The 24,727-nt window shown below is 42.7% G+C and overlaps 1 protein-coding gene across 4 annotated transcripts in view; it reads left to right on the top strand.

Annotated features, from left to right (window-relative positions):
* The window catches only part of LOC110531298 (CD9 antigen), a 52,680-nt gene extending 39,070 nt beyond the window's left edge, over positions 1–13,610 (top strand). For 2 of the 4 annotated variants that reach the window (XM_036989112.2, XM_036989111.2), the window contains exons 3-8: positions 616–713; positions 5,127–5,201; positions 5,387–5,476; positions 7,927–7,983; positions 8,102–8,185; positions 8,816–10,612. In XM_036989112.2, coding sequence (XP_036845007.1) covers positions 616–713; positions 5,127–5,201; positions 5,387–5,476; positions 7,927–7,983; positions 8,102–8,185; positions 8,816–8,881 — 470 coding nt within the window. In that variant the 3' untranslated portion in view covers positions 8,882–10,612. Of the gene's footprint in view, positions 1–615; positions 714–5,126; positions 5,202–5,386; positions 5,477–7,926; positions 7,984–8,101; positions 8,186–8,815 lie in introns of all 4 variants that reach the window. The other 2 variants (XM_036989110.2, XM_036989113.2) reach the window with 2 other exon arrangements.
* Positions 13,611–24,727: the final 11,117 nt, after the last annotated feature.

Below are 24,727 nucleotides of genomic sequence, written 5' to 3'. Positions count from 1 at the left end.
TGACTCTCCTGCTGGTCACTACATTATATCTGTTTAGTCCACAGTTATAATACTGACTCTCCTGCTGGTCACTACATTATATCTGTTTAGTCCACAGTTATAATACTGACTCTCCTGCTGGTCACTACATTATGTCTGTTTAGTCCACAGTTATAATACTGACTCTCCTGCTGGTCACTACATTATATCTGTTTAGTCCACAGTTATAATACTGACTCTCCTGCTGGTCACTACATTATATCTGTTTAGTCCACAGTTATAATACTGACTCTCCTGCTGGTCACTACATTATATCTGTTTAGTCCACAGTTATAATACTGACTCTCCTGCTGTTCACTACATTATGTCTGTTTAGTCCACAGTTATAATACTGACTCTCCTGCTGGTCACTACATTATGTCTGTTTAGTGCAGATGATGTTCAGCTTGTAAAGCTCTCTCACAGATGATCTGGTTGATAATCGTGTTGTTTGTGTGGTATAATGCTGCCCTCTGCTGGTGCTCCTGGGAACTGCACCAGTCTGGCTGAATATATAATACCCTGAATGGTCTTTCATCTGATTTGTTTTCCTCTCTCTCTCTGTCGCTGTTTCTGTCTCTGTCTCTCCCCCCCCAGGTGTGTATATCCTGATCATAGCGGGCAGTCTAGTGATGTTGGTGGGATTCTTTGGCTGCTGTGGAGCCATACGAGAGTCCCAGTGTCTGCTGGGGTCGGTGAGTTGACGCACTTCCCCGAGGGGCAGAAAACGCAATCAAGCTAGCTAGATAATTAGTCCGATCTTGACTGAACTCAGAATCTTCAGTAACACTGTAGTACTTAGAAGTACACACATTAGCCACTACTTTGTAGTTCGTCAGTGTGCTTATAAGTCTCTAATAGGCCCTTTACTAGGTTTTCATTCAGTGGTGGAAAAAGTACCCAATTCTTATACTGTAGTAAAAGTAAAGATGCCTTAATAGACAATGACTCAAGTAAAAGTGAAAGTCACTCAGTAAAATACTACTTGAGTAAAAGTCTAAAAGTATTTGGTTTTAAATATACTGAAGTATCAACAGTAAATGTATAAGCCATTTCAACGTCCTTATATGAAGCAAACCAGAAAGCACAATGTTGTTATTATTATTGTTAGATAGCCAGGGGAACACTCCAACACTCAGACATCATTACAGATAGCCAGGGGAACACTCCAACACTCAGACATCATTACAGATATAATTTACAGATAGCCATGGGAACACTCCAACACTCAGACATCATTTACAGATATAATTTACAGATAGCCATGGGAACACTCCATCACTCAGACATCATTTACAGATAGCCAGGGGAACACTCCATCACTCAGATATCATTTACAGATAGCCAGGGGAACACTCCATCACTCAGACATCATTTACAGATAACCAGGGGAACACTCCATCACTCAGATATCATTTACAGATAGCCAGGGGAACACTCAGACATCATTTACAGATATAATTTACAGATAGCCATGGGAACACTCCATCACTCAGACATCATTTACAGATAGCCAGGGGAACACTCCATCACTCAGATATCATTTACAGATAGCCAGGGGAACACTCCATCACTCAGACATCATTTACAGATAACCAGGGGAACACTCCAACACTCAGACATCATTTACAGATAGCCAGGGGAACACTCAGACATCATTTACAGATAGCCAGGGATGATAGCCAGGGGTACACTCCAACACTCAGACATCATTTACAGATAGCCAGGGGTACTCTCCAACACTCAGACATCATTTACAGATAGCCAGGGGAACACTCCAACACTCAGACATTATTTACCAACAGCCAGGGGAACACTCCAACACTCAGACATCATTTACAGATAGCCAGGGGAACACTCCAACACTCAGACATCATTACAGATATAATTTACAGATAGCCATGGGAACACTCCAACACTCAGACATCATTTACAGATATAATTTACAGATAGCCATGGGAACACTCCATCACTCAGACATCATTTACAGATAGCCAGGGGAACACTCCATCACTCAGATATCATTTACAGATAGCCAGGGGAACACTCCAACACTCAGACATCATTTACAGATAGCCAGGGGAACACTCAGACATCATTTACAGATAGCCAGGGATGATAGCCAGGGGTACACTCCAACACTCAGACATCATTTACAGATAGCCAGGGGTACTCTCCAACACTCAGACATCATTTACAGATAGCCAGGGGAACACTCCAACACTCAGACATTATTTACCAACAGCCAGGGGAACACTCCAACACTCAGACATCATTTACAGATAGCCAGGGCAACACTCCAACACTCAGACATCATTTACAGATAGCCAGGGCAACACTCAGACATAATTTACAGATTGCCAGGGGAACACTCCAACACTCAGACATCATTACAGATAGCCAGGGGAACACTCCAACACTCAGACATCATTACAGATAGCCAGGGGAACACTCCAACACTCAGACATCATTACAGATAGCCAGGGGAACACTCCAACACTCAGACATAATTTACAGATAGCCAGGGGAACACTCCAACACTCAGACATCATTACAGATAGCCAGGGGAACACTCCAACACTCAGACATCATTACAGATAGCCAGGGGAACACTCAGACATCATTTACAGATAGCCAGGGAAACACTCAGACATCATTTACCAACATTGCATTTGTGTTTAGTGAGTCCACCAGATCAGAGGCAGTAGAGATGACCAGGGATGTTCTCTGTTTAGTGAGTCCTCCAGATCAGAGGCAGTGGGGATGACCAGGGACATTCTCTGTTTAGTGAGTCCTCCAGATCAGAGGCAGTAGGGATGACCAGGGATGTTCTCTGTTTAGTGAGTCCTCCAGATCAGAGGCAGTGGGGATGACCAGGGACATTCTCTGTTTAGTGAGTCCTCCAGATCAGAGGCAGTAGGGATGACCAGGGATGTTCTCTGTTTAGTGAGTCCACCAGATCAAAGACAGTAGGGATGACCAGGGATGTTCTCTGTTTAGTGAGTCCTCCAGATCAGAGGCAGTAGGGATGACCAGGGATGTTCTCTGTTTAGTGAGTCCTCCAGATAAGAGGCAGTAGTGATGACCAGGGATGTTCTCTGTTTAGTGAGTCCTCCAGATCAGAGGCAGTAGTGATGACCAGGGATGTTCTCTGTTTAGTGAGTCCTCCAGATCAGAGGCAGTAGGGATGACCAGGTATGTTATTTTTTTAGTGAGTCCTCCAGATCAGAGGCAGTAGAGATGACCAGGCATGTTCTCTGTTTAGTGAGTCCTCCAGATCAGAGGCAGTAGGGATGACCAGGGATATTCTCTGTTTAGTGAGTCCTCCAGATCAGAGGCAGTAGGGGTGACCAGGCATGTTCTCTGTTTAGTGAGTCCTCCAGATCAGAGGCAGTAGAGATGACCAGGGATGTTCTCTGTTTAGTGAGTCCTCCAGATCAGAGGCAGTAGGGATGACCAGGGATATTCTCTGTTTAGTGAGTCCTCCAGATCAGAGGCAGTAGGGATGACCAGGGATGTTCTCTGTTTAGTGAGTCCTCCAGATCAGAGGCAGTGGGGATGACCAGGGATGTTCTCTGTTTAGTGAGTCCTCCAGATCAGAGGCAGTAGTGATGACCAGGGATGTTCTCTGTTTAGTGAGTCCTCCAGATCAGAGGCAGTAGGGATGACCAGGGATGTTCTCTGTTTAGTGAGTCCTCCAGATCAGAGGCAGTAGGGATGACCAGGGATGTTCTCTGTTTAGTGAGTCCTCCAGATCAGAGGCAGTAGAGATGACCAGGGATGTTCTCTGTTTAGTGAGTCCTCCAGATCAGAGGCAGTAGGGGTGACCAGGCATGTTCTCTGTTTAGTGAGTCCTCCAGATCAGAGGCAGTAGAGATGACCAGGGATGTTCTCTGTTTAGTGAGTCCTCCAGATCAGAGGCAGTAGGGATGACCAGGGATATTCTCTGTTTAGTGAGTCCTCCAGATAAGAGGCAGTAGTGATGACCAGGGATGTTCTCTGTTTAGTGAGTCCTCCAGATCAGAGGCAGTAGTGATGACCAGGGATGTTCTCTGTTTAGTGAGTCCTCCAGATCAGAGGCAGTAGGGATGACCAGGTATGTTATTTTTTTAGTGAGTCCTCCAGATCAGAGGCAGTAGAGATGACCAGGCATGTTCTCTGTTTAGTGAGTCCTCCAGATCAGAGGCAGTAGGGATGACCAGGGATATTCTCTGTTTAGTGAGTCCTCCAGATAAGAGGCAGTAGTGATGACCAGGGATGTTCTCTGTTTAGTGAGTCCTCCAGATCAGTGGCAGTAGGGATGACCAGGGATGTTCTCTGTTTAGTGAGTCCTCCAGATCAGAGGCTGTAGGGATGACCAAGGATGTTCTCTTGATAATTGTGTACAATTGGACCATTTTCCTTTCAAAATGTATCGAGTACTTTTGGGTGTCAGGGATAATGTATGGAGTAAAAAGTACATTATTTTCTTTAGGAATGTAGTGAAGCAAAAGCTAAAGTTGTCCATTTATTTTTCCATTTTTCCATACCAAGAGTCCAGATATGACCTTGTTGGACATTAAGGGGCATACCTCTCCCTACAGCCAACATTCATGTCAAACTCGGATAACTTACAATGTTTCAATAGGAAATCACTTAATTATGGTTCATGAGACCTATTAAAGGCTACTTATATACACATACACACTACAAATTAGTGGCTAGTATGTGTACCTTTTAAAAATACAATGTTACCGAATCATCTACTCCCAAGAGCTCAGGATAAAGCCAGATCAGAAACCATGGAAACAGTCCACTCTAACCTGTCTTTGTGTTCCAGATCAGAAACCATGGAAACGGTCCACTCTAACCTGTCTTTGTGTTCCAGATCAGAAACCATGGAAACAGTCCACTCTAACCTGTCTTTGTGTTCCAGATCAGAAACCATGGAAACAGTCCACCTCTAACCTGTCTTTGTGTTCCAGATCAGAAACCATGGAAACAGTCCACTCTAACCTGTCTTTGTGTTCCAGATCAGAAACCATGGAAACAGTCCACTCTAACCTGTCTTTGTGTTCCAGATCAGAAACCATGGAAACAGTCCACTCTAACCTGTCTTTGTGTTTCAGTTCTTTGCCTGCCTGCTGATAATCTTTGGCGCAGAGGTTGCTGCTGGTGTGTTTGGCTTCTTGAACAAAGACAAGGTACCCATAATACACCGCACCACTCCGCCACGCTATTGTGGTTCCAACTGTCATTTATTGTCTCACTTCAGATAACCAATCAGACGGAGTTGTCGCGCTAAGGGACGAGCGTTTGCGTCGCAGTAACGCCACCTGTCAGAATATAATAATTATTTTTATGGTCTTGTCTGATTCTTTTCTCACAGATAATCGAAGATGTCCAGAACTATTACATCAAATCCTACAACGACAACAAAAACAACAACACAATGATACAAAACTCTTACCACAAAGTTGTAAGTACATTAACACTAAACATTTTTTTCTGGTGAAAAAACGATGCTTGAAAACCAATAGTCCATACGATAGATGCATATTGTTGATTTCAATGATACTAAACTCTAGTAGAACTACCGATTTACCCTCCATAATTATTGTGACATTTTCTTTTGTTATTTTGTCTCCAGCACCTTTGGATTTTAAATTAAACAATGACTATGAGGTTGAAGTGCAGACTGGTAGCTTTAATTTGAGGGTGTTTGTGAGACAGCGTTTGGGACCATGTTTTGTGGAGGTACTACTCTTTAATTTGAGAGGATCTCCATTCATATCTGATCAATCATTTAGAAATTACAGTATTTTTGTACTTAGTCCCCCACATTTTAGTGGACCAAAAGTATTGAGACAAATTCACTTATATGTATAAAAGTAGTCAGAAGTTTAGTATTTGGTCCCATATTCCTATCACACAATGACTACATCAAACTTGTGACTCTATAAACCTGTTGGATCCATTTGCTGTTTGTTTTGGTTGTGTTTCAGATTATTTTGTGTCCAATAGAAATGAGATGATAAATAATGTATTGTGTCATTTTGGAGTCACTTTTATTGCAATTAACAATAGAATATGTGTCTAAACACTTCTACATTAATGTGGATGTTACCATGGTTACGGATAATCCTGAATGAATCCTTAATAATGACGAGTGAAAAAGTTATTCGCACAAATATCAACCCCCCCAAAAATGCTAACCTCCCCTGTTATTGTAATGGTGAGAGGTTAGCATGTCTTGGGGGTATGATATAAAATGCTAACCTCCCCTGTTATTGTAATGGTTAGAGGTTAGCATGTCTTGGGGGTATGATATAAAATGCTAACCTCCCCTGTTATTGTAATGGTGAGAGGTTAGCATGTCTTAGGGGTATGATATAAAATGCTAACCTCCCCTGTTATTGTAATGGTGAGAGGTTAGCATGTCTTGGAGGTATGATATAACATGCTAACCTCTCCTGTTATTGTAATGGTGAGAGGTTAGCATGTCTTGGTGCTATGATATAAAATGCTAACCTCCCCTGTTATTGTAATGGTGAGAGGTTAGCATGTCTTGGTGCTATGATATAAAATGCTAACCTCCCCTGTTATTGTAATGGTTAGAGGTTAGCATGTCTTGGGGGTATGATATAAAATGCTAACCTCCCCTGTTATTGTAATGGTGAGAGGTTAGCATGTCTTGGAGGTATGATATAAAATGCTAACCTCCCCTGTTATTGTAATGGTGAGAGGTTAGCATGTCTTGGGGGTATGATATAAAATGCTAACCTCCCCTGTTATTGTAATGGTGAGAGGTTAGCATGTCTTGGTGCTATGATATAAAATGCTAACCTCCCCTGTTATTGTAATGGTGAGAGGTTAGCATGTCTTGGTGCTATGATATAAAATGCTAACCTCCCCTGTTATTGTAATGGTTAGAGGTTAGCATGTCTTGGGGTTATGATATAAAATGCTAACCTCCCCTGTTATTGTAATGGTTAGAGGTTAGCATGTCTTGGGGGTATGATATAAAATGCTAACCTCCCCTGTTATTGTAATGGTGAGAGGTTAGCATGTCTTGGAGGTATGATATAAAATGCTAACCTCCCCTGTTATTGTAATGGTGAGAGGTTAGCATGTCTTGGGGGTATGATATAAGATGCTAACCTCCCCTGTTATTGTAATGGTGAGAGGTTAGCATGTCTTGGAGGTATGATATAACATGCTAACCTCTCCTGTTATTGTAATGGTGAGAGGTTAGCATGTCTTGGTGCTATGATATAAAATGCTAACCTCCCCTGTTATTGTAATGGTGAGAGGTTAGCATGTCTTGGAGGTATGATATAACATGCTAACCTCCCCTGTTATTGTAATGGTGAGTGGTTAGCATGTCTTGGGGGTATGATATAAGATGCTAACCTCTCCTGTTATTGTAATGGTGAGAGGTTAGCATGTCTTGGTGCTATGATATAAAATGCTAACCTCCCCTGTTATTGTAATGGTTAGAGGTTAGCATGTCTTGGGGGTATGATATAAAATGCTAACCTCCCCTGTTATTGTAATGGTGAGAGGTTAGCATGTCTTAGGGGTATGATATAAAATGCTAACCTCCCCTGTTATTGTAATGGTGAGAGGTTAGCATGTCTTGGAGGTATGATATAAGATGCTAACCTCTCCTGTTATTGTAATGGTGAGAGGTTAGCATGTCTTGGTGCTATGATATAAAATGCTAACCTCCTCTGTTATTGTAATGGTTAGAGGTTAGCATGTCTTGGGGGTATGATATAAAATGCTAACCTCCCCTGTTATTGTAATGGTGAGAGGTTAGCATGTCTTGGGGGTATGATATTTGTGTATCTGTAACTTAGTCACTCATCATTATTCACGATTCTCTCCGTAACAATGGTAACATCCACACTCCCTCTCCCCCTGCAGCTGAACTGTTGTGGGACGTCCCAGAGCTTCTGCCCTGAGGCCCCAGCTGACACCAAGGTGGGACTAATAACAGTAGATAACTACCTCGATAGCCATCATCGCTAACTTGGGCAAAAGATTGGAACTTTAATTTAAATCTTTATGTTGTTTCTAACGTGTGTGTGTGTGTGTGTAGGACTGTGAGGTGGGCATCAAGGAGTTCTTCAACAGTAAACTCTACATCATCGGTTACGTGGGGATCGGCATCGCTGGAGTCATGGTGAGAACAGGACTGGGGAGTCTGTCTCTCTCTCCCACAGACAGACACATAAACACACTCTCTCTCTCTCGCTCTCTCGCTCTCTCGCTCTCTCGCTCTCTCGCTCTCTTTCTCTCTCTCTTTCTTTCTCTTTCTCTCTCTTTCTCTCTATCTCTCTCTCATTAAAGCAATGGTAGTAGACCAGTCAACATGACTGAAAGACAAAATATTATTGACATATTTCCCTCTCTACCTCTCTATCTCTACCTCTCTATCTCTACCTCTCTATCTCTACCTCTCTATCTCTACCTCTCTACCTCTCTATCTCTACATTACACATACAGAAGTTTCAAAACAATAAAGACATTACAAATGTCATATTATATATATACAGTGTTGAAACAATGTACAAATGGTTAAAGTACACAAGAGAAAATAAATAAGCATAAATATGGGTTGTATTTACAATGGTGTTTGTTCTTCACTGGTTTCCCTTTTCTTGTGGCAACAGGTCACAAATCTTGCTGCTGTGATGGCACACTGTGGTATTTCACCCAGTAGATATGGGAGTTTATCAAAATTGGATTTGTTTTTGAATTCTTTGTGGATCTGTATAATCTCATATTTCTCTCTCTCTCTTTCCCTCTCTAGGTTATAGGGATGATCTTCAGTATGGTGTTGTGCTGTGCCATCCGCAACAGCAGGGAGATCATGTAACCAGGCAGAGCTTCCACTCCTCCAGTCCCCCCACAACAGCCCAACTCCAGTCCCCCCACAACAGCCCAACTCCAGTCCCCCCACAACAGCCCAACTCCAGTCCCCCCACAACAGCCCAACTCCAGTCCCCCCACAACAGCCCAACTCCAGTCCCCCCACAACAGCCCAACTCCAGTCCCCCCACAACAGCCCAACTCCAGTCCCCCCACAACAGCCCAACTCCAGTCCCCCCACAACAGCCCAACTCCAGTTCCCCCACAACAGCCCAACTCCAGTCCCCCCACAACAGCCCAACTCCAGTCCCCCCACAACAGCCCAACTCTAGTCCCCCCACAACAGCCCAACTCCAGTCCCCCCACAACAGCCCAACTCCAGTCCCCCCACAACAGCCCAACTCCAGTCCCCCCACAACAGCCCAACTCCAGTCCCCCCACAACAGCCCAACTCCAGTCCCCCCACAACAGCCCAACTCCAGTCCCCCCACAACAGCCCAACTCCAGTCCCCCCACAACAGCCCAACTCCAGTCCCCCCACAACAGCCCAACTCCAGTCCCCCCACAACAGCCCAACTCCAGTCCCCCCACAACAGCCCAACTCCAGTCCCCCCACAACAGCCCAACTCCAGTCCCCCCACAACAGCCCAACTCCAGTCCCCCCACAACAGCCCAACTCCAGTCCCCCCACAACAGCCCAACTCCAGTCCCCCCACAACAGCCCAACTCCAGTCCCCCCACAACAGCCCAACTCCAGTCCCCCCACAACAGCCCAACTCCAGTCCCCCCACAACAGCCCAACTCCAGTCCCCCCACAACAGCCCAACTCCAGTCCCCCCACAACAGCCCAACTCCAGTCCCCCCACAACAGCCCAACTCCAGTCCCCCCACAACAGCCCAACTCCAGTCCCCCCACAACAGCCCAACTCCAGTCCCCCCACAACAGCCTTCCTCCAGTCCCCCCACAACAGCCTTCCTCCAGTCCCCCTCAACAGCCTTCCTCCAGTCCCCCACAACAGCCTTCCTCCAGTCCCCCACAACAGCCTTCCTCCAGTCCCCCCACAACAGCCCAACTCCAGTCCCCCCACAACAGCCCAACTCCAGTCCCCCCACAACAGCCCAACTCCAGTCCCCCCACAACAGCCCAACTCCAGTCCCCCCACAACAGCCCAACTCCAGTCCCCCCACAACAGCCCAACTCCAGTCCCCCCACAACAGCCCAACTCCAGTCCCCCACAACAGCCCAACTCCAGTCCCCCCACAACAGCCCAACTCCAGTCCCCCCACAACAGCCCAACTCCAGTCCCCCCACAACAGCCCAACTCCAGTCCCCCCACAACAGCCTTCCTCCAGTCCCCCCACAACAGCCTTCCTCCAGTCCCCCTCAACAGCCTTCCTCCAGTCCCCCACAACAGCCTTCCTCCAGTCCCCCACAACAGCCCTCCTCCAGTCCCCCACAACAGCCCAACTCCAGTCCCCCACAACAGCCCAACTCCAGTCCCCCACAACAGCCCAACTCCAGTCCCCCACAACAGCCCAGCTCCAGTCCCCCCACAACAGCCCAGCTCCAGTACCCCCCGACGGCCCAACTCCAGTCCTCCAGTCCCCCACTGACATTTCCACTTCTATGTACGTTCTGTAGTCATCCGGACAAAGCTTTTCCACAGCCAGCACACTCTCTTCACGTGCCTTTTTAAACACAAAACAAACATATTAAAAAACGAATCAGTGGCCAGAAGCAAAGTTTGTAGTAATATCTAAACTGCCCGGCAACTGGATTCCAAGACATTACACTGTAAGGTTTTAAAAGACATCTGTAGGTGATATATATATTTTAAAAAATTTGGCCAACTAGTAGCACTAGTGGCATGACTGTTGACACGATGGTCACCTTCCAGACCAACTACATTACAAACGTTGCATTGCACCAACCAACGGTTGTGTCCCACGTCATCGACTACACAGTCGGACATTAGATGGCTGTATCATGTGATGAGGCTTTAGCTGATATGTCAAACACCATTCCGAGTGTTGTGAAATCTGGCAGGCGTATGGCAATGTAGTTAGCCTGGAGCGTGGCCATTGTGACAGCCAGCTCTGCGAGGCAGACGCCCCTGGTAACAGTGGTGGTAGTGTAAACGTGCGTCCCAAGCGGCACCCTTTTCCCTTGATATTGCACACTGTTTTAATAGGGGCCCATACGGCTGTGGTCAGACGTAGTGCAATCTAAAAGGAATCCGATCTCATTTGATGTTTGTTGTTTTTTTTACGGTAAGTTGACTGAGAACACGTTCTCATTTACAGCAACGACCTGGGGAATGGTTATAGGGTTGGGGCGGATGGTCATACCGTTTGTGTATCATACCGGGGGTATACGGTATTACCAGAAGTGCACACAAGGGGGGGGGTTTGACACGCAAAACAAATTGGATCCAGGAGGGGTTGGATGTCTCTAGTCTGGGTAACAGTCTCTTAAGCCAACATTCCACTCTTTGCCACTCCATGTCATCGCCAAAGAGACTGGCCAATCAGCTATCTCAACGCTCAATATGCAGCTGGATCTATGGCGGAGTTGCTCATTGGTTGTTGGAAATAACATTATTAATATTTTCCATGACAAAATGTAATTATAATTTAGAACAAAGTCATAATCAAAACATTGAGTTGTTAGCTAGGTAAGTTCTTATGTTTTTAGGTTTAAATTAAATTCAAAGGGTTATTTTTGGTTTGAATTACAGTATTTATTTAGTTTTTAAAAGTGAGCTAGCAACTTTTGACAGACTGGTTTCATTTGGACAAACAAAAAAATGGTTGCTTAGCAACTGGATACCAATGTGTTCTGTGGAGAGAGAAAAAAAGTGATGGTTCCAATATTTGGATAATTGTTGTGATTGGAGGATAGATTGGAGGGGTTATCGAATCAGAATCAACTCCTGTCTTCGCCTCAAGCTCATTAATGATAGAATGTTGATATTTGAAGATGGCAGAAAGGCCAGTCTCTTTGGCGGTGACCAGGAGTACAATAAGTGGATTAGCTGAAGACACTGGCACCCAGGCTAGAATGTCACTGCTGTAACCAAGAAGATTGATCTTGACCTATAGCTAACTTAGCTAGCAAGTTAGCAAACCAAATGCATAGCTGGAGCCCTGAGCTGCAGATCACTGATTTGACACATCTTAGATTTATTTTAGTTACCGGTACACTTAACTTGTTTCTTATAGTTATACTTAACATGTAAGGGATAATCAACGAGATGATAATAATAATAAGCAATCAATGAATATCCCTTTCATACCACGGCTATAACTTAACACATTTGCCGCTAGAAATGTGTTTTAACATCCACTGAAGTAGCTAGCAAGTTTACTAGATAGCTACAGTAGTTGCCTTGGTCACCAAGCAAACAGACTTGCTAGTTTAACTAACCAAACCATCAGTCCTAGCTGGCCATTATGACAATCGAATTCAACAATGCTAGTAATGTTTTCAATTTCGACTTTTGCTTTTAAAAGCAGCTCAACTATTAGAACATGTAAGAATGAACTGTAGCGTTTGAATTCTACCGTGCTGATATACCGTGCGTTATAGAGAAATAATGCACGTTCTAGAATGCACTTCAAGCCAATCAGAAAAGGTGTATTCAACAATGCCATGGTATAAATAGTTCTAGGCAGTTGCGTAGTACTCAGCCTCCCAGTGCCCCTAACCCACCCCAAAATAAATATTATATAAACGCTATTGAAAATAATACAGTCTGCAGGCTTGTGTGGTATCCAGATTGTCGTACTTTTTATACCGACCTTGTGCCATACCGGAATATTCGGGAATGTCGGCACTGAACACAAGGGCTGCTATTTTCAAACCCCACCTCCTGTAAATCTAAAGGTTAGCAATGCTAACAGGTACATGTAAAATCCCATAGAAAATAGTAAATAAATGCTAACGAGCGCATTGCGAACATTTTATGGTCTCTGACCTAAGCTATTGCAGGACAGACATCCCAGCTCAGGGGATTCTCTGCTGCTACCAAGTGAAGCTTGATTTTGGAAGAAGCTAAGCACTTAGCTAGATAGCTAACGAGCTAATAAATTAGCAAACCAATGCAAAACTCCAGAGCATTTTAGCACATTGTAGACAGTTAACTTTTAATAGTTAGAAGATATCTAGCTGGCCGACATTTAGTTGTGAATCCCCTACGGTAACTAGATCACCTGGTGTATAACAGTGAGTGACATGCAAGGCTCCGGTCTCTAGTCATTGTGTGCTTCTAAACCACGTGACTGGGGGACTACCGGTAAACTTCAAAATGGAGACGTTTTTTGTGACCGCTGAAATTAAGAATGCGATCTTCTTTATCTCCTAACGCATTACACAAGCTAACTGCAGGTATTTACTTAAAATAGATTCAAATATTCAAAATCGGATTTAAAAAAATAATTTCAACGGTATTGACAAACCATCCAACGGCCATTTTCAAATATCCCGGTATACAGTATATACGGTATACTACCCAAGCCTAATGCCAAGGTCACTAAACTCCTCCTTGTGAAGGACAATAAAGTTGTTTTGTACTGAATCTTATTCCCTAAAGACCTGTTGCAGTTCTGCTGTCTGTGATTGTGTGTTAATTTATTCTTTAATTTTAATGGCTGATGTAATTTGAGTTCAGATGGCATTCCGAGCCGCTCAGGAAGATCGATGTTCTGTTCAACTAATAAACTTTTAAACCGTTTTACCCACTTGTCTCTTTACTGCCGTTCTCATCGTCTCTCTGCTTTTTCATTCTTTTCTGAAGTGTTTTATCAGAATGTGAATCCATCTTCAGAAGTCACACACAATCTCAATCATGATAGTCAGCCATTACAGATGCTATGTTAGCGTGTGTGTATGCATGTGTCTGTGCCTGTGTGTGTGTCTCTTCACAGTCCCCACTGTTCCATAAGGTGTAATTTGATCTCTTTTTAAATCTAATTTAAATCTCTTTTTTTTTAACTTTCATCAGTGACTTGATGTGGAATAGAGTTGCATGTACACTACCAGTCAACAGTTTGGGCACACCTACTCATCAAGGGTTTTTTCTTTTATTTTCACTATTTGTAGAATAATAGTGAAGACATCAGAACTATGAAATAACACATATGGAATCACGTAAAAAAAAGTGTTTAAACAAATCCATTTAATATTTGAGTTTCTTCAAAGTAGCCTCCCTTTGTCTTGACAGCTCTGCACAGTCTTGACACGGGATCTTTCTTCAATAAGTTCCTCCATTTCTTTTTGTTTTTCCTCTTAACTTATTCTGTGCCTCTATGGTACAGGTTTTTAATTGCTGTCTAACTGTACTGTTAGTCCTTCAATTTCCTTTGTTAATATGGACTCTTTTGATCTAAATGTCTTTTGTTTTAAGAGATGAGTACTGAATTGCAGGGCCTCTAAAGGCACATTTTTAAAAGTGTCCCATACAATAAGGGGGGATCTGCTGTCATGTCTGAAAAAGTCTGTTATAAATTCTTCTGTCCTAGTTCTAAACAATGTATCATCTAGTAGGCTTTGATTAAATTTCCAATGTCTTTCACGTGGAAATTCTGTAAGAATAATGTACAGTTAAAGTCGGAAGTTTACATACACTCAGGTTGGAGTCATTAAAACTTGTTTTTCAACCACTCCACAAATGTCTTGTTAACAAACTATAGTTTTGGCAAGTCGAATGGGACATTTTTTTTGTGCATGACACAAGTCATTTTTCCAACAATTGTTTACAAACAGATTATTTCACCTATAATTCACTTTATCACAATTCCAGTGGGTCAGAAGTTTACATACATGAATTTGACTGTGGCTTTAGACAGCTTGGAAAATTCCAGAAAATTATGTCACGGCTTTAGAAGCTTTTGATAGGCTAATGACATCATTTGAGTCAATTGGAGGTGCACCTGTGGATGTATTTCAAGGCCTACCTTCAAACTCGGGGAGGCTTGCAAGCCGAAGAACACCATCCCAACCGTGAAGCACGGGGGGTGGCAGCATCATGTTGTGGGGGTGCTTTGCTGCAGGAGGGACTGGTGCACTTCACAAAATAGATGCCATGAGGCTGGAAAATTATGTGGATATATTGAAGCAACATCTCAAGACATCAGTTAAAGCTTGGTCGCAAATGGGTCTTCCAAGTGGACAAAGACCTCATCATACTTCCAAAGTTGTGGCAAAATGGCTTAAGGACAAAGTCAAGGTACTGGAGTGGCCATCACAAAGCTCTGACCTCAATCCTGTCAAATATTTGTGGGCAGAACTGAAAAAGTGTGTGCGAGCAAGGAGGCCTACACACCTGACTCAGTTACACCAGCTCTGTCAGGAGGAATGGGCCAAAATTCACCCAATTTATTGTGGGAAGCTTGTGGAAGGCTACCAGAAATGTTTGACCCGAGTTAAACAGTTTAAAGGCAATGCTACCAAATACTAATTGAGTGTATCTAAACTTCTGACCCACTGGGAATGTGATGAATGAAATGAAATCTGAAATAAATCATTCTTTCTACCATTTACTCTGACATTTCACATTCTTAAAATAAAGTGGTGATCCTAACTGACCTAAGACAGGGAACTTTTACTAGGATTAAATGTCAGGAATTGTGGAAAAACTAAGTTGAAATGTACTTAGCTAAGGTGTATATACATTTCCGACTTCAACTGTATATGCCAATGATGTGACGGTTCGACCGCATTCTGTCCCCTATCAACACTTTTTAAAACGTTTGGTTGACAAGAAAGTAATCAAGACGATATTGATTGAGCCTCCGCCATGTACAGTACCAGTCAGACGTTTGGACACACCTACTCATTCAGGTGCCATTTGTGTTGGCTCTGGCCACAGGTGTGTTTACAGTCTTTTAGTGGACTGGCTTGAGGCACTGGAGACACCAGTCCTATTATGTGTTTGATATCAACTTCCCCAGGAATTCCTACAGGTGTATCAGCTGGAACAGAACTACAGTAAGACTTGTTCTTTTCTTCCACTGAACAATAGTGGGTAAGTACAGTAACTGAACAATAGTGGGTACGTACAGTATCTGAACAATAGTGGGTACGTACAGTATCTGAACAATAGTGGGTAAGTACAGAATCTGAACAATAGTGGGTAAGTACAGTATCTGAACAATAGTGGGTACGTACAGTATCTGAACAATAGTGGGTAAGTACAGTATCTGAACAATAGTGGGTACGTACAGTATCTGAACAATAGTGGGTACGTACAGTATCTGCTCTTGTGTGTGAGAAGTGACAGGAGGAAGAACTGATGTGAATAGATCAATGGATAGATGAGCCATGACTGACACTTGTCGGGGTCGTAGAGCAAAAACAGAGAACACCATCATGGTCGTGAGAATCTACCCTTTCTGTAGTGTCCCATTGGTTCGTGGCCCAAACGGTTAGTGTCCCATTGGTTCGTAGCCCAAACGGTTAGTGTCCCGTTGGTTCGTAGCCCAAACGGTTAGTGTCCCGTTGGTTCGTAGCCCAAACGGTTAGTGTCCCGTTGGTTCGTAGCCCAAACGGTTAGTGTCCCGTTGGTTCGTAGCCCAAACGGTTAGGTTCCCGTTGGTTCGTAGCCCAAACGGTTAGTGTCCCGTTGGTTCGTAGCCCAAATGGTTAGTGTCCCGTTGGTTCGTAGCCCAAACGGTTAGGTTCCCGTTGGTTCGTAGCCCAAACGGTTAGTGTCCCATTGGTTCATAGCCCAAACGGGTAGTGTCCCATTGGTTCGTAGCCCAAACGGTTAGTGTCCCGTTGGTTCGTAGCCCAAACGGTTAGTGTCCCGTTGGTTCGTAGCCCAAACGGTTCGTGTCCCATTGGTTCGTAGCCCAAACGGTTCTGACGCTACATACATTTACTTTAGAAGACCAATTTTCATTTCATGGACAAACATGGTCTCTCTCATCTTCCAGCGCAGATGCAGAAGTGCGACAGACAGATGTGGTGGATTGAGACGTGTCCAATGCGAAGTGCGACAGACAGATGTGGTGGATTGAGACGTGTCCAATGCGAAGTGCGACAGACAGATGTGGTGGATTGAGACACATCCAATGTGAAGTGCGACAGACAGATGTGGTGGATTGAGACACATCCAATGTGAAGTGCGACAGACAGATGTGGTGGATTGAGACACATCCAATGCAAAAGAACAGATACACTGTACAGGGCTGTTGTGTACAGGGCATTCGGAAAGCATTTAGACCCCTTGATTTTGTTACGTTACAGCATTATTCTGAAATGGATTAAATAATAATCCTCATCAATCTACACACAATACCCCATAATGACAAAGCAAAAACAGGTTTTCACACACCTGTCTGTATAAGGTCCCACAGTTGACAGTGCATGTCAGGTCAAAAACCAAGCCATGAGGTTGAAGGAATTGTCCGTAGAGCTCCGAGACAGGACTGTGTCGAGGCACAGATCTGGGGAAGGGTTCCAAAACATGTCTGCAACATTGAAGGTCCCCAAGAACACAGTGGCCTCCATCATTCTTAAATGGAAGAAGTTTGGAACCAACAAGACTCTTCCTAGAGCTGGCTGCCTGGCTAAACTGAGAAAACGGAGAAGGGCCTTGGTCAGGGAGGTGACCAAGAACCCGATGGTCATGCTGACAGAGCTCCAGAGTTCCTCTGTAGAGATAGGAGAACCTTCCAGAAGGACAACCATCTCTGCAGCATTCCACCAATCAAGCCTTTATGGTAGAGTGGCCAGACGGAAGCCACTCCTCAGGAAAAAGGCACATGACAGCCCAAAACACACACCCAAAGGACACTCAGACCATGAGAAACAAGATTCTCTGGTCTGATGAAAGATTGAACTCCTTGACCTGAATGCCAAGCGTTACGTCTGGAGGAAACCAGTCACCACTCATCACCTGGCAGCGACGCTCCCCATCCAACCTGACAGAGCTTGAGAGGATCTGCAGAGATCCCAAATGTGACTGACCGGCTCGATTTGGTCTTATGTAGCAAATTTTGAAACTGTTTTTTTACATTGGATACATAAAGAGACTCAGAGCTACTAAATGGTATATCATACATTGTAGTTGAGGAACAATGGGAAAGTAATTCTGCTTTGAAAGTTGATAAACCTGTAACCTCACTTTTGAGAAAATGTTCCTTGAATGTTTTTGTACATCTACTGGACAGCTCTTCTTCGTTCACAACCATCCAACATCGTTCACACCCTCTTAAGCATTAGCCCCACCCATCCAACATCGTTCACACCCTCTTAAGCATTAGCCCCACCCATCTCTTTAAGGATTCCCATATGAGGCCGTGTACTAAAAAACCAAAGAGTTCAAGACTAAAGGCTGGTTTATACTTCGGGTAAATTCAGAACGCATACTGGATGCTCTGGCCGAGGGTTGATCTGATCTGACCTAACTTGGGTGCTTGACTGCTGTTGTTAACTGGCTAACGTTGGCTCCCAGACTATTTTACTCTCCCTAGCAGAGCTGGTCAGGCTGTTTGTATGTTATCCAGAGCATTGGTGACGGTAACAGCTGCTGGCAACAATTTATTCATGCTTTTTTCCCCCAACTTTTACTGACACCGGTATTATTCAACGGGTGTCAGTTATTCTGCACTCTGGCACACTCAGAATGAGAGTTCTCTGAAATCAGAGTAGATAGCCAGTGCGAATTTAACAGCTACGTTGTAACAGTGACATCATGAATATTCTATTGAAATGGTTACTTACATAGTGGAGTCTTTTGTTTAGACATGTAGCTAGCTAGCTAAACAATGAACCATATTCCCAACTCATAATGTTACTACCCTGCATGAATCTCACCTCATTTGCTCACATTGTATATAGACTTATTTTTCTACTGTATTATTGAGTGTATATTTGTGTAACTCCGTGTCGAACTGCTTTGCTTTATCTTGGCCAGGTCACAGTTGTAAATGAGAACTTCTTCTCAACTAGCCTACCTGGTTAAATAAAACAAGATCTAACAAGTAATCTAACAATTCACAACAACTACCTTATACACACAAATGTAAAAATAAATAAATAAAATAAAGGTAGATTGATTTTTAAATGTTTTATTCCATCAATAAAAAACATCAACAATATATTAAGGCAAAAACTGATGTTAAAAAATTTACAAAAAAATGCCAAAAAAAAGTAAAATTAAAAAAAAATTAAACTTTTTTTTTTTTTAAAAGCTCAAAACGGAGACCCAAATAATGTTGAATTAAACCTTCATTACTGTGAGACTTTAAAACTCCATAAACGTACACTCAGAACCCCAAAACCACAGTACAACAGCAAGCAATTGACGTTCATTCAGAAGACCATAAACACAATCGTCTGTCAAACTTGGGGGAAAAAAACATATTAAAAATCTAATCTAGATTTAGAGGCATTAGTGATACAAAATGGTGTCTGTCTGTAGTCGTGCAACATCGTTTAAATCAATGCGAATGCAGAACAATGTATCAGTGTAACCTGATGCTAGAGTAACTTGGTGTAACCTGATGTCTTTAGTGTAACCTGATGTCTCTAGAGTAACCTGGTGTAACCTGATGTCTCTAGTGTAACCTGATATCTCTAGTGTAACCTGATGTCTCTAGAGTAACCTGATGTCTTTAGTGTAACCTGATGTCTCTAGAGTAACCTGGTGTAACCTGATGTCTCTAGTGTAACCTGATATCTCTAGTGTAACCTGATGTCTCTAGAGTAACCTGGTGTAACCTGATGTCTCTAGTGTAACCTGATATCTCTAGTGTAACCTGATGTCTCTAGAGTAACCTGATGTCTCTAGTGTAACCTGATGTAACCTGCTGTCTCTAGTGTAACCTGATGTAACCTGATGTCTCTAGAGTAACCTGATGTCTCTAGAGTAACCTGATGTCTCTAGAATAACCTGATGTCTCTAGTGTAACCTGATGTCTCTAGTGTAACCTGATGTCTCTAGTGTAACCTGATGTCTCTAGTGTAACCTGATGTCTCTAGTGTAACCTGATGTCTCTAGTGTAACCTGATGTCTCTAGAGTAACCTGATGTCTCTAGTGTAACCTGATGTCTCTAGAGTAACCTGTTGTAACCTGATGTCTCTAGAGTAACCTGATGTCTCTAGTGTAACCTGATGTCTCTAGTGTAACCTGATGTCTCTAGAGTAACCTGATGTCTCTAGAGTAACCTGATGTCTCTAGAGTAACCTGATGTGACCTGATGTCTCTAGTGTAACCTCTGCAAAACAGACAGAACCTGAGACAGAGCTGCTTTTCCTGTACAAATCGACATGTACTGTACATACTACCTCAATCAGCCCAACTAACAGGTGCCTGTATATCTAATGTATATAGCCTCTCTAATGTTATTTTTCACTGTCTTTTTTTACTGTTGTTTTATTTCTTTACTTACCTGTTGTTCACCTAATACCTTTTTTGCACTATTGGTTAGAGCCTGTAAGGAAGCATTTCACTGTAAGGTCTACACCTGTTGAATTCAGCGCATGTGACAAATAAACTTAGATTTTATTAGAGACCAGGATCAATACAACTAACACAGGATCACACACAGGATTAATATGATTTATAAGATCTTTATTAAATTCTTTGGGGAAGGGGGCAGTATTTTGACGTCCGGATGAAAAGCGTGCCCAAAGTAAACTGCCTGCTACTCAGGTCTAGAAGCTAGGATATGCATATAATTGGTAGATTTGGATAGGAAACACTCTAAAGTCTCTAAAACTGCTAAAACTATGTCTGTGAGTATAGCAGAACTTATTTGGCAGGCGAAACCCAGAGGACAAACCATCCAGGAATTTCTGTTGTTGTTGAGTTCACCGTGTTTTCAATTGGTTTTCTATGGGATACTAGATTTATGAGGCATTTGGTTGCAGTTCCTATGACTTCCACTGGATGTCAACAGTCTTTAGAAATTGGTTGATGTTTTTCTTTTGAGTAATGAAGAAGTAGTCCTTTCCTTTCTTGGTGTCGAGCCAAGTGGACTGTTTTTTGTTTGGGGTGAGTGACCTGGGGCGCGCTCCACATTCATTTAATCCGCTATTGAACACAGTATATTCCGTCTTAAATTTGATTGAATGTTTACATTTTAAAATACCTAAAGTTGGATTAGGAAAGTAGTTTGAATTTTTTTTACCAAGTTTACAGGTAACTTATTAGATCATTTGTAGTCATGTTGGGGGAGTTGGAACCTGTGTGTTTCTGAATCAAACGCGCCAAATAAATTGACATTTTGAGGGTATAACAACGGAATTAATCGAACAAAAGGACCATTTGTGATGTTTATGGGACATTTTGGAGTGCCAACAGAAGATCTTCAAAGGCTGGAATTATATCGTTATTTCTGAGTTTTGTGTCTCGGGTTGAAATATGATTGTCATGTGTTTGTATGATGGGGTGCTGTCCTCAGATAATCGCATGGTTTGCTTTTGCCGTAAAGCCTTTTTGAAATTTGATAGGCGAAGAAGTTAGGCTTTATTTTGGTGCATTGCACTTGTGATCTTATGAAAGTGAAATATTTCTAATAATTTTGTTTGAATTTGGCGCTCTGCCTTTTCGCCGGATGTTGTCAAATCGATCCCGCTAACGGGATTTGATCCATCAGATGCTTTAAGCGGTGCTTATGCCACCCTTTATAAAGCTGTTGATGTTTATGGCATTCGGAAAATAGTCCAGTCCCTTGACCTTTAACAGATATCGTCACGTTAGTCTTTATCTAAAATTGTATTTTTATCCCCTCATCAATACCCATAATAACAAAGCAAAAACAGGTTTTTAGAAATGTTTGCAAAATGAAGAAAAAAAAAATGTAGAACTGAAATATCACATTTACAGTATTCAGACCTTTTACTCAGTACTTTGTTGAAGCACCTTTGCAGCGATTACAGCCTCCAGTCCTCTTGGGTATGACGCTGCAAGCTTGGCACAGCTGTATTTGGGGAGTTTCTCCCATTCTTCACTGCAGATTCTCTCAAGCTCTGTCAGGTTGGATGTGGAGCGTTGCTGCTCAGCTATGTTCAGGTCTCTCCAGAGATGTTCGATCGAGTTCAAATCCAGGCTCTGGCTGGGCCTCCCAAGGACATTCAGAGACTTGTCCCGAAGCCACTCCTGCGTTGTCTTGGCTGTGTGTTTAGGGTCGTTGTCCTGTTGGAAGATGAACCTTCACCCCAGTCTGAGGTCCTAAATGCTCTGGAGCAGGTTTTCATCAAGGATCTCTCTGTACTTTCCTTGATCCTAATTTGTAAAGGGGTCTGAATACTTTCCGAATGCACTGTACATTTCAATGGTGTTTAACACAGTAACCAAAAAACTGATCTAATTTCCGTATTCATACTGACTTTGCAGCAAACGGAATGTTTCCCAGAATCGTTTGCTGGAAGGTCACAATTTGCAGCAAATTTACCGCAACAGTTTGCCACTAAACTAATTTGCATGTATATAATATGAAAGTATGAAGTTGTCGCAAATTTACGGAAAATTGTCCAAAGGTTTGCCACAACTGCTTTCCAGAAACCAGTGTTTTTGGTAAAGGAAAACAAACAGTGGGAAGGGTTACTAAACAGTACATTCTAAATAGTGTGTAGTATGGCCAGTACACAGTGTGTAGTATGGCCAGTACACAGTGTGTAGTATGACCAGTACACAGTGTGTAGTATGACCAGTACACAGTGTGTAGTATGGCCAGTACACAGTGTGTAGTATAGCCAGTACACAGTGTGTAGTATGGCCAGTACACAGTGTGTAGTATGACCAGTACACAGTGTGTAGTATGACCAGTACACAGTGTGTAGTATGGCCAGTACACAGTGTGTAGTATGACCAGTACACAGTGTGTAGTATGGCCAGTACGCAGTGTGTAGTATGGCCAGTACACAGTGTGTAGTATGACCAGTACACAGTGTGTAGTATGGCCAGTACACAGTGTGTAGTATGGCCAGTACACAGTTTGTAGTATGACCAGTACACAGTGTGTAGTATGACCAGTACACAGTGTGTAGTATGGCCAGTGTGTAGTTTCAGTAAGTATGGCCAGTGTGTAGTTTCAGTAAGTACACAGTGTGTAGTTTCAGTAAGTACACAGTGTGTAGTTTCAGTAAGTACACAGTGTGTAGTTTCAGTAAGTACACAGTGTGTAGTTTCAGTAAGTACACAGTGTGTAGTTTTAGTAAGTACACAGTGTGTAGTTTTAGTAAGTACACAGTGTGTAGTTTCAGTAAGTACACAGTGTGTAGTTTCAGTAAGTACACAGTGTGTAGTTTCAGTAAGTACACAGTGTGTAGTTTCAGTAAGTACACAGTGTGTAGTTTCAGTAAGTACACAGTGTGTAGTTTTAGTAAGTACACAGTGTGTAGTTTTAGTAAGTACACAGTGTGTAGTTTTAGTAAGTACACAGTGTGTAGTTTTAGTAAGTACACAGTGTGTAGTTTTAGTAAGTACACAGTGTGTAGTTTTAGTAAGTACACAGTGTGTAGTTTTAGTAAGTACACAGTGTGTAGTTTTAGTAAGTACACAGTGTGTAGTTTTAGTAAGTACACAGTGTGTAGTTTCAGTAAGTACACAGTGTGTAGTTTTAGTAAGTACACAGTGTGTAGTTTTAGTAAGTACACAGTGTGTAGTTTTAGTAAGTACACAGTGTGTAGTTTTAGTAAGTACACAGTGTGTAGTTTTAGTAAGTACACAGTGTGTAGTTTTAGTAAGTACACAGTGTGTAGTTTTAGTAAGTACACAGTGTGTAGTTTTAGTAAGTACACAGTGTGTAGTTTTAGTAAGTACACAGTGTGTAGTTTTAGTAAGTACACAGTGTGTAGTTTTAGTAAGTACACAGTGTGTAGTTTTAGTAAGTGCACAGTGTGTAGTTTTAGTAAGTGCACAGTGTGTAGTTTTAGTAAGTGCACAGTGTGTAGTTTTAGTAAGTGCACAGTGTGTAGTTTTAGTAAGTGCACAGTGTGTAGTTTTAGTAAGTGCACAGTGTGTAGTTTCAGTAAGTGCACAGTGTGTAGTTTCAGTAAGTGCACAGTGTGTAGTTTCAGTAAGTGCACAGTGTGTAGTTTCAGTAAGTGCACAGTGTGTAGTTTCAGTAAGTGCACAGTGTGTAGTTTCAGTAAGTGCACAGTGTGTAGTTTCAGTAAGTGCACAGTGTGTAGTTTCAGTAAGTGCACAGTGTGTAGTTTCAGTAAGTGCACAGTGTGTAGTTTCAGTAAGTGCACAGTGTGTAGTTTCAGTAAGTACACTGTGTAGTTTTAGTAAGTACAGTGTGTAGTTTTAGTAAGTACACAGTGTGTAGTTTTAGTAAGTACACAGTGTGTAGTTTTAGTAAGTACACAGTGTGTAGTTTTAGTAAGTACACAGTGTGTAGTTTTAGTAAGTACACAGTGTGTAGTTTTAGTAAGTACACAGTGTGTAGTTTCAGTAAGTACACAGTGTGTAGTTTCAGTAAGTACACAGTGTGTAGTTTCAGTAAGTAGTCTAGTAGGCAGAACACGACCTCTGCCCTCTGCTGACTAAGTAGTGCTGGAGATGGTGACCAGCAACAGTTACACAACCAACGTGTTGTTACTAGGTCGACTCCGCAACGTGTGTGTGTGTGTGTGTGTGTGTGTGTGTGTGTGTGTGTGGACACAGAGTCGGGTTCTGCTGCAAAGTCCTTGATGGCTGATCCCACAGACAGAATTCAAGTCATAAAATACTTCTATAGTCTTATTCTTTGGAACAGAGGGCTATAGGCTCTCTGGGGAGGTTTTGCTGCTTCACAGACCGGTGCTGTTGATGGTCAGGTGGTAAACAAGGACTATGGGTTGTCTGTCTGGCAAAGGTTCTCAGGTGGAAGGTCGCTGTTTGGATGGGCAGTTGG

Source organism: Oncorhynchus mykiss, chromosome 9 (assembly GCF_057628025.1).
Source record: "Oncorhynchus mykiss isolate SJ-2025 chromosome 9, ASM5762802v1, whole genome shotgun sequence".
In the NCBI taxonomy this organism is placed as follows: Eukaryota; Metazoa; Chordata; class Actinopteri; order Salmoniformes; family Salmonidae; genus Oncorhynchus; species Oncorhynchus mykiss.
Note: the sequence above shows the minus strand (reverse complement) of the source record. Positions and strands in the feature narration are given on the sequence as shown.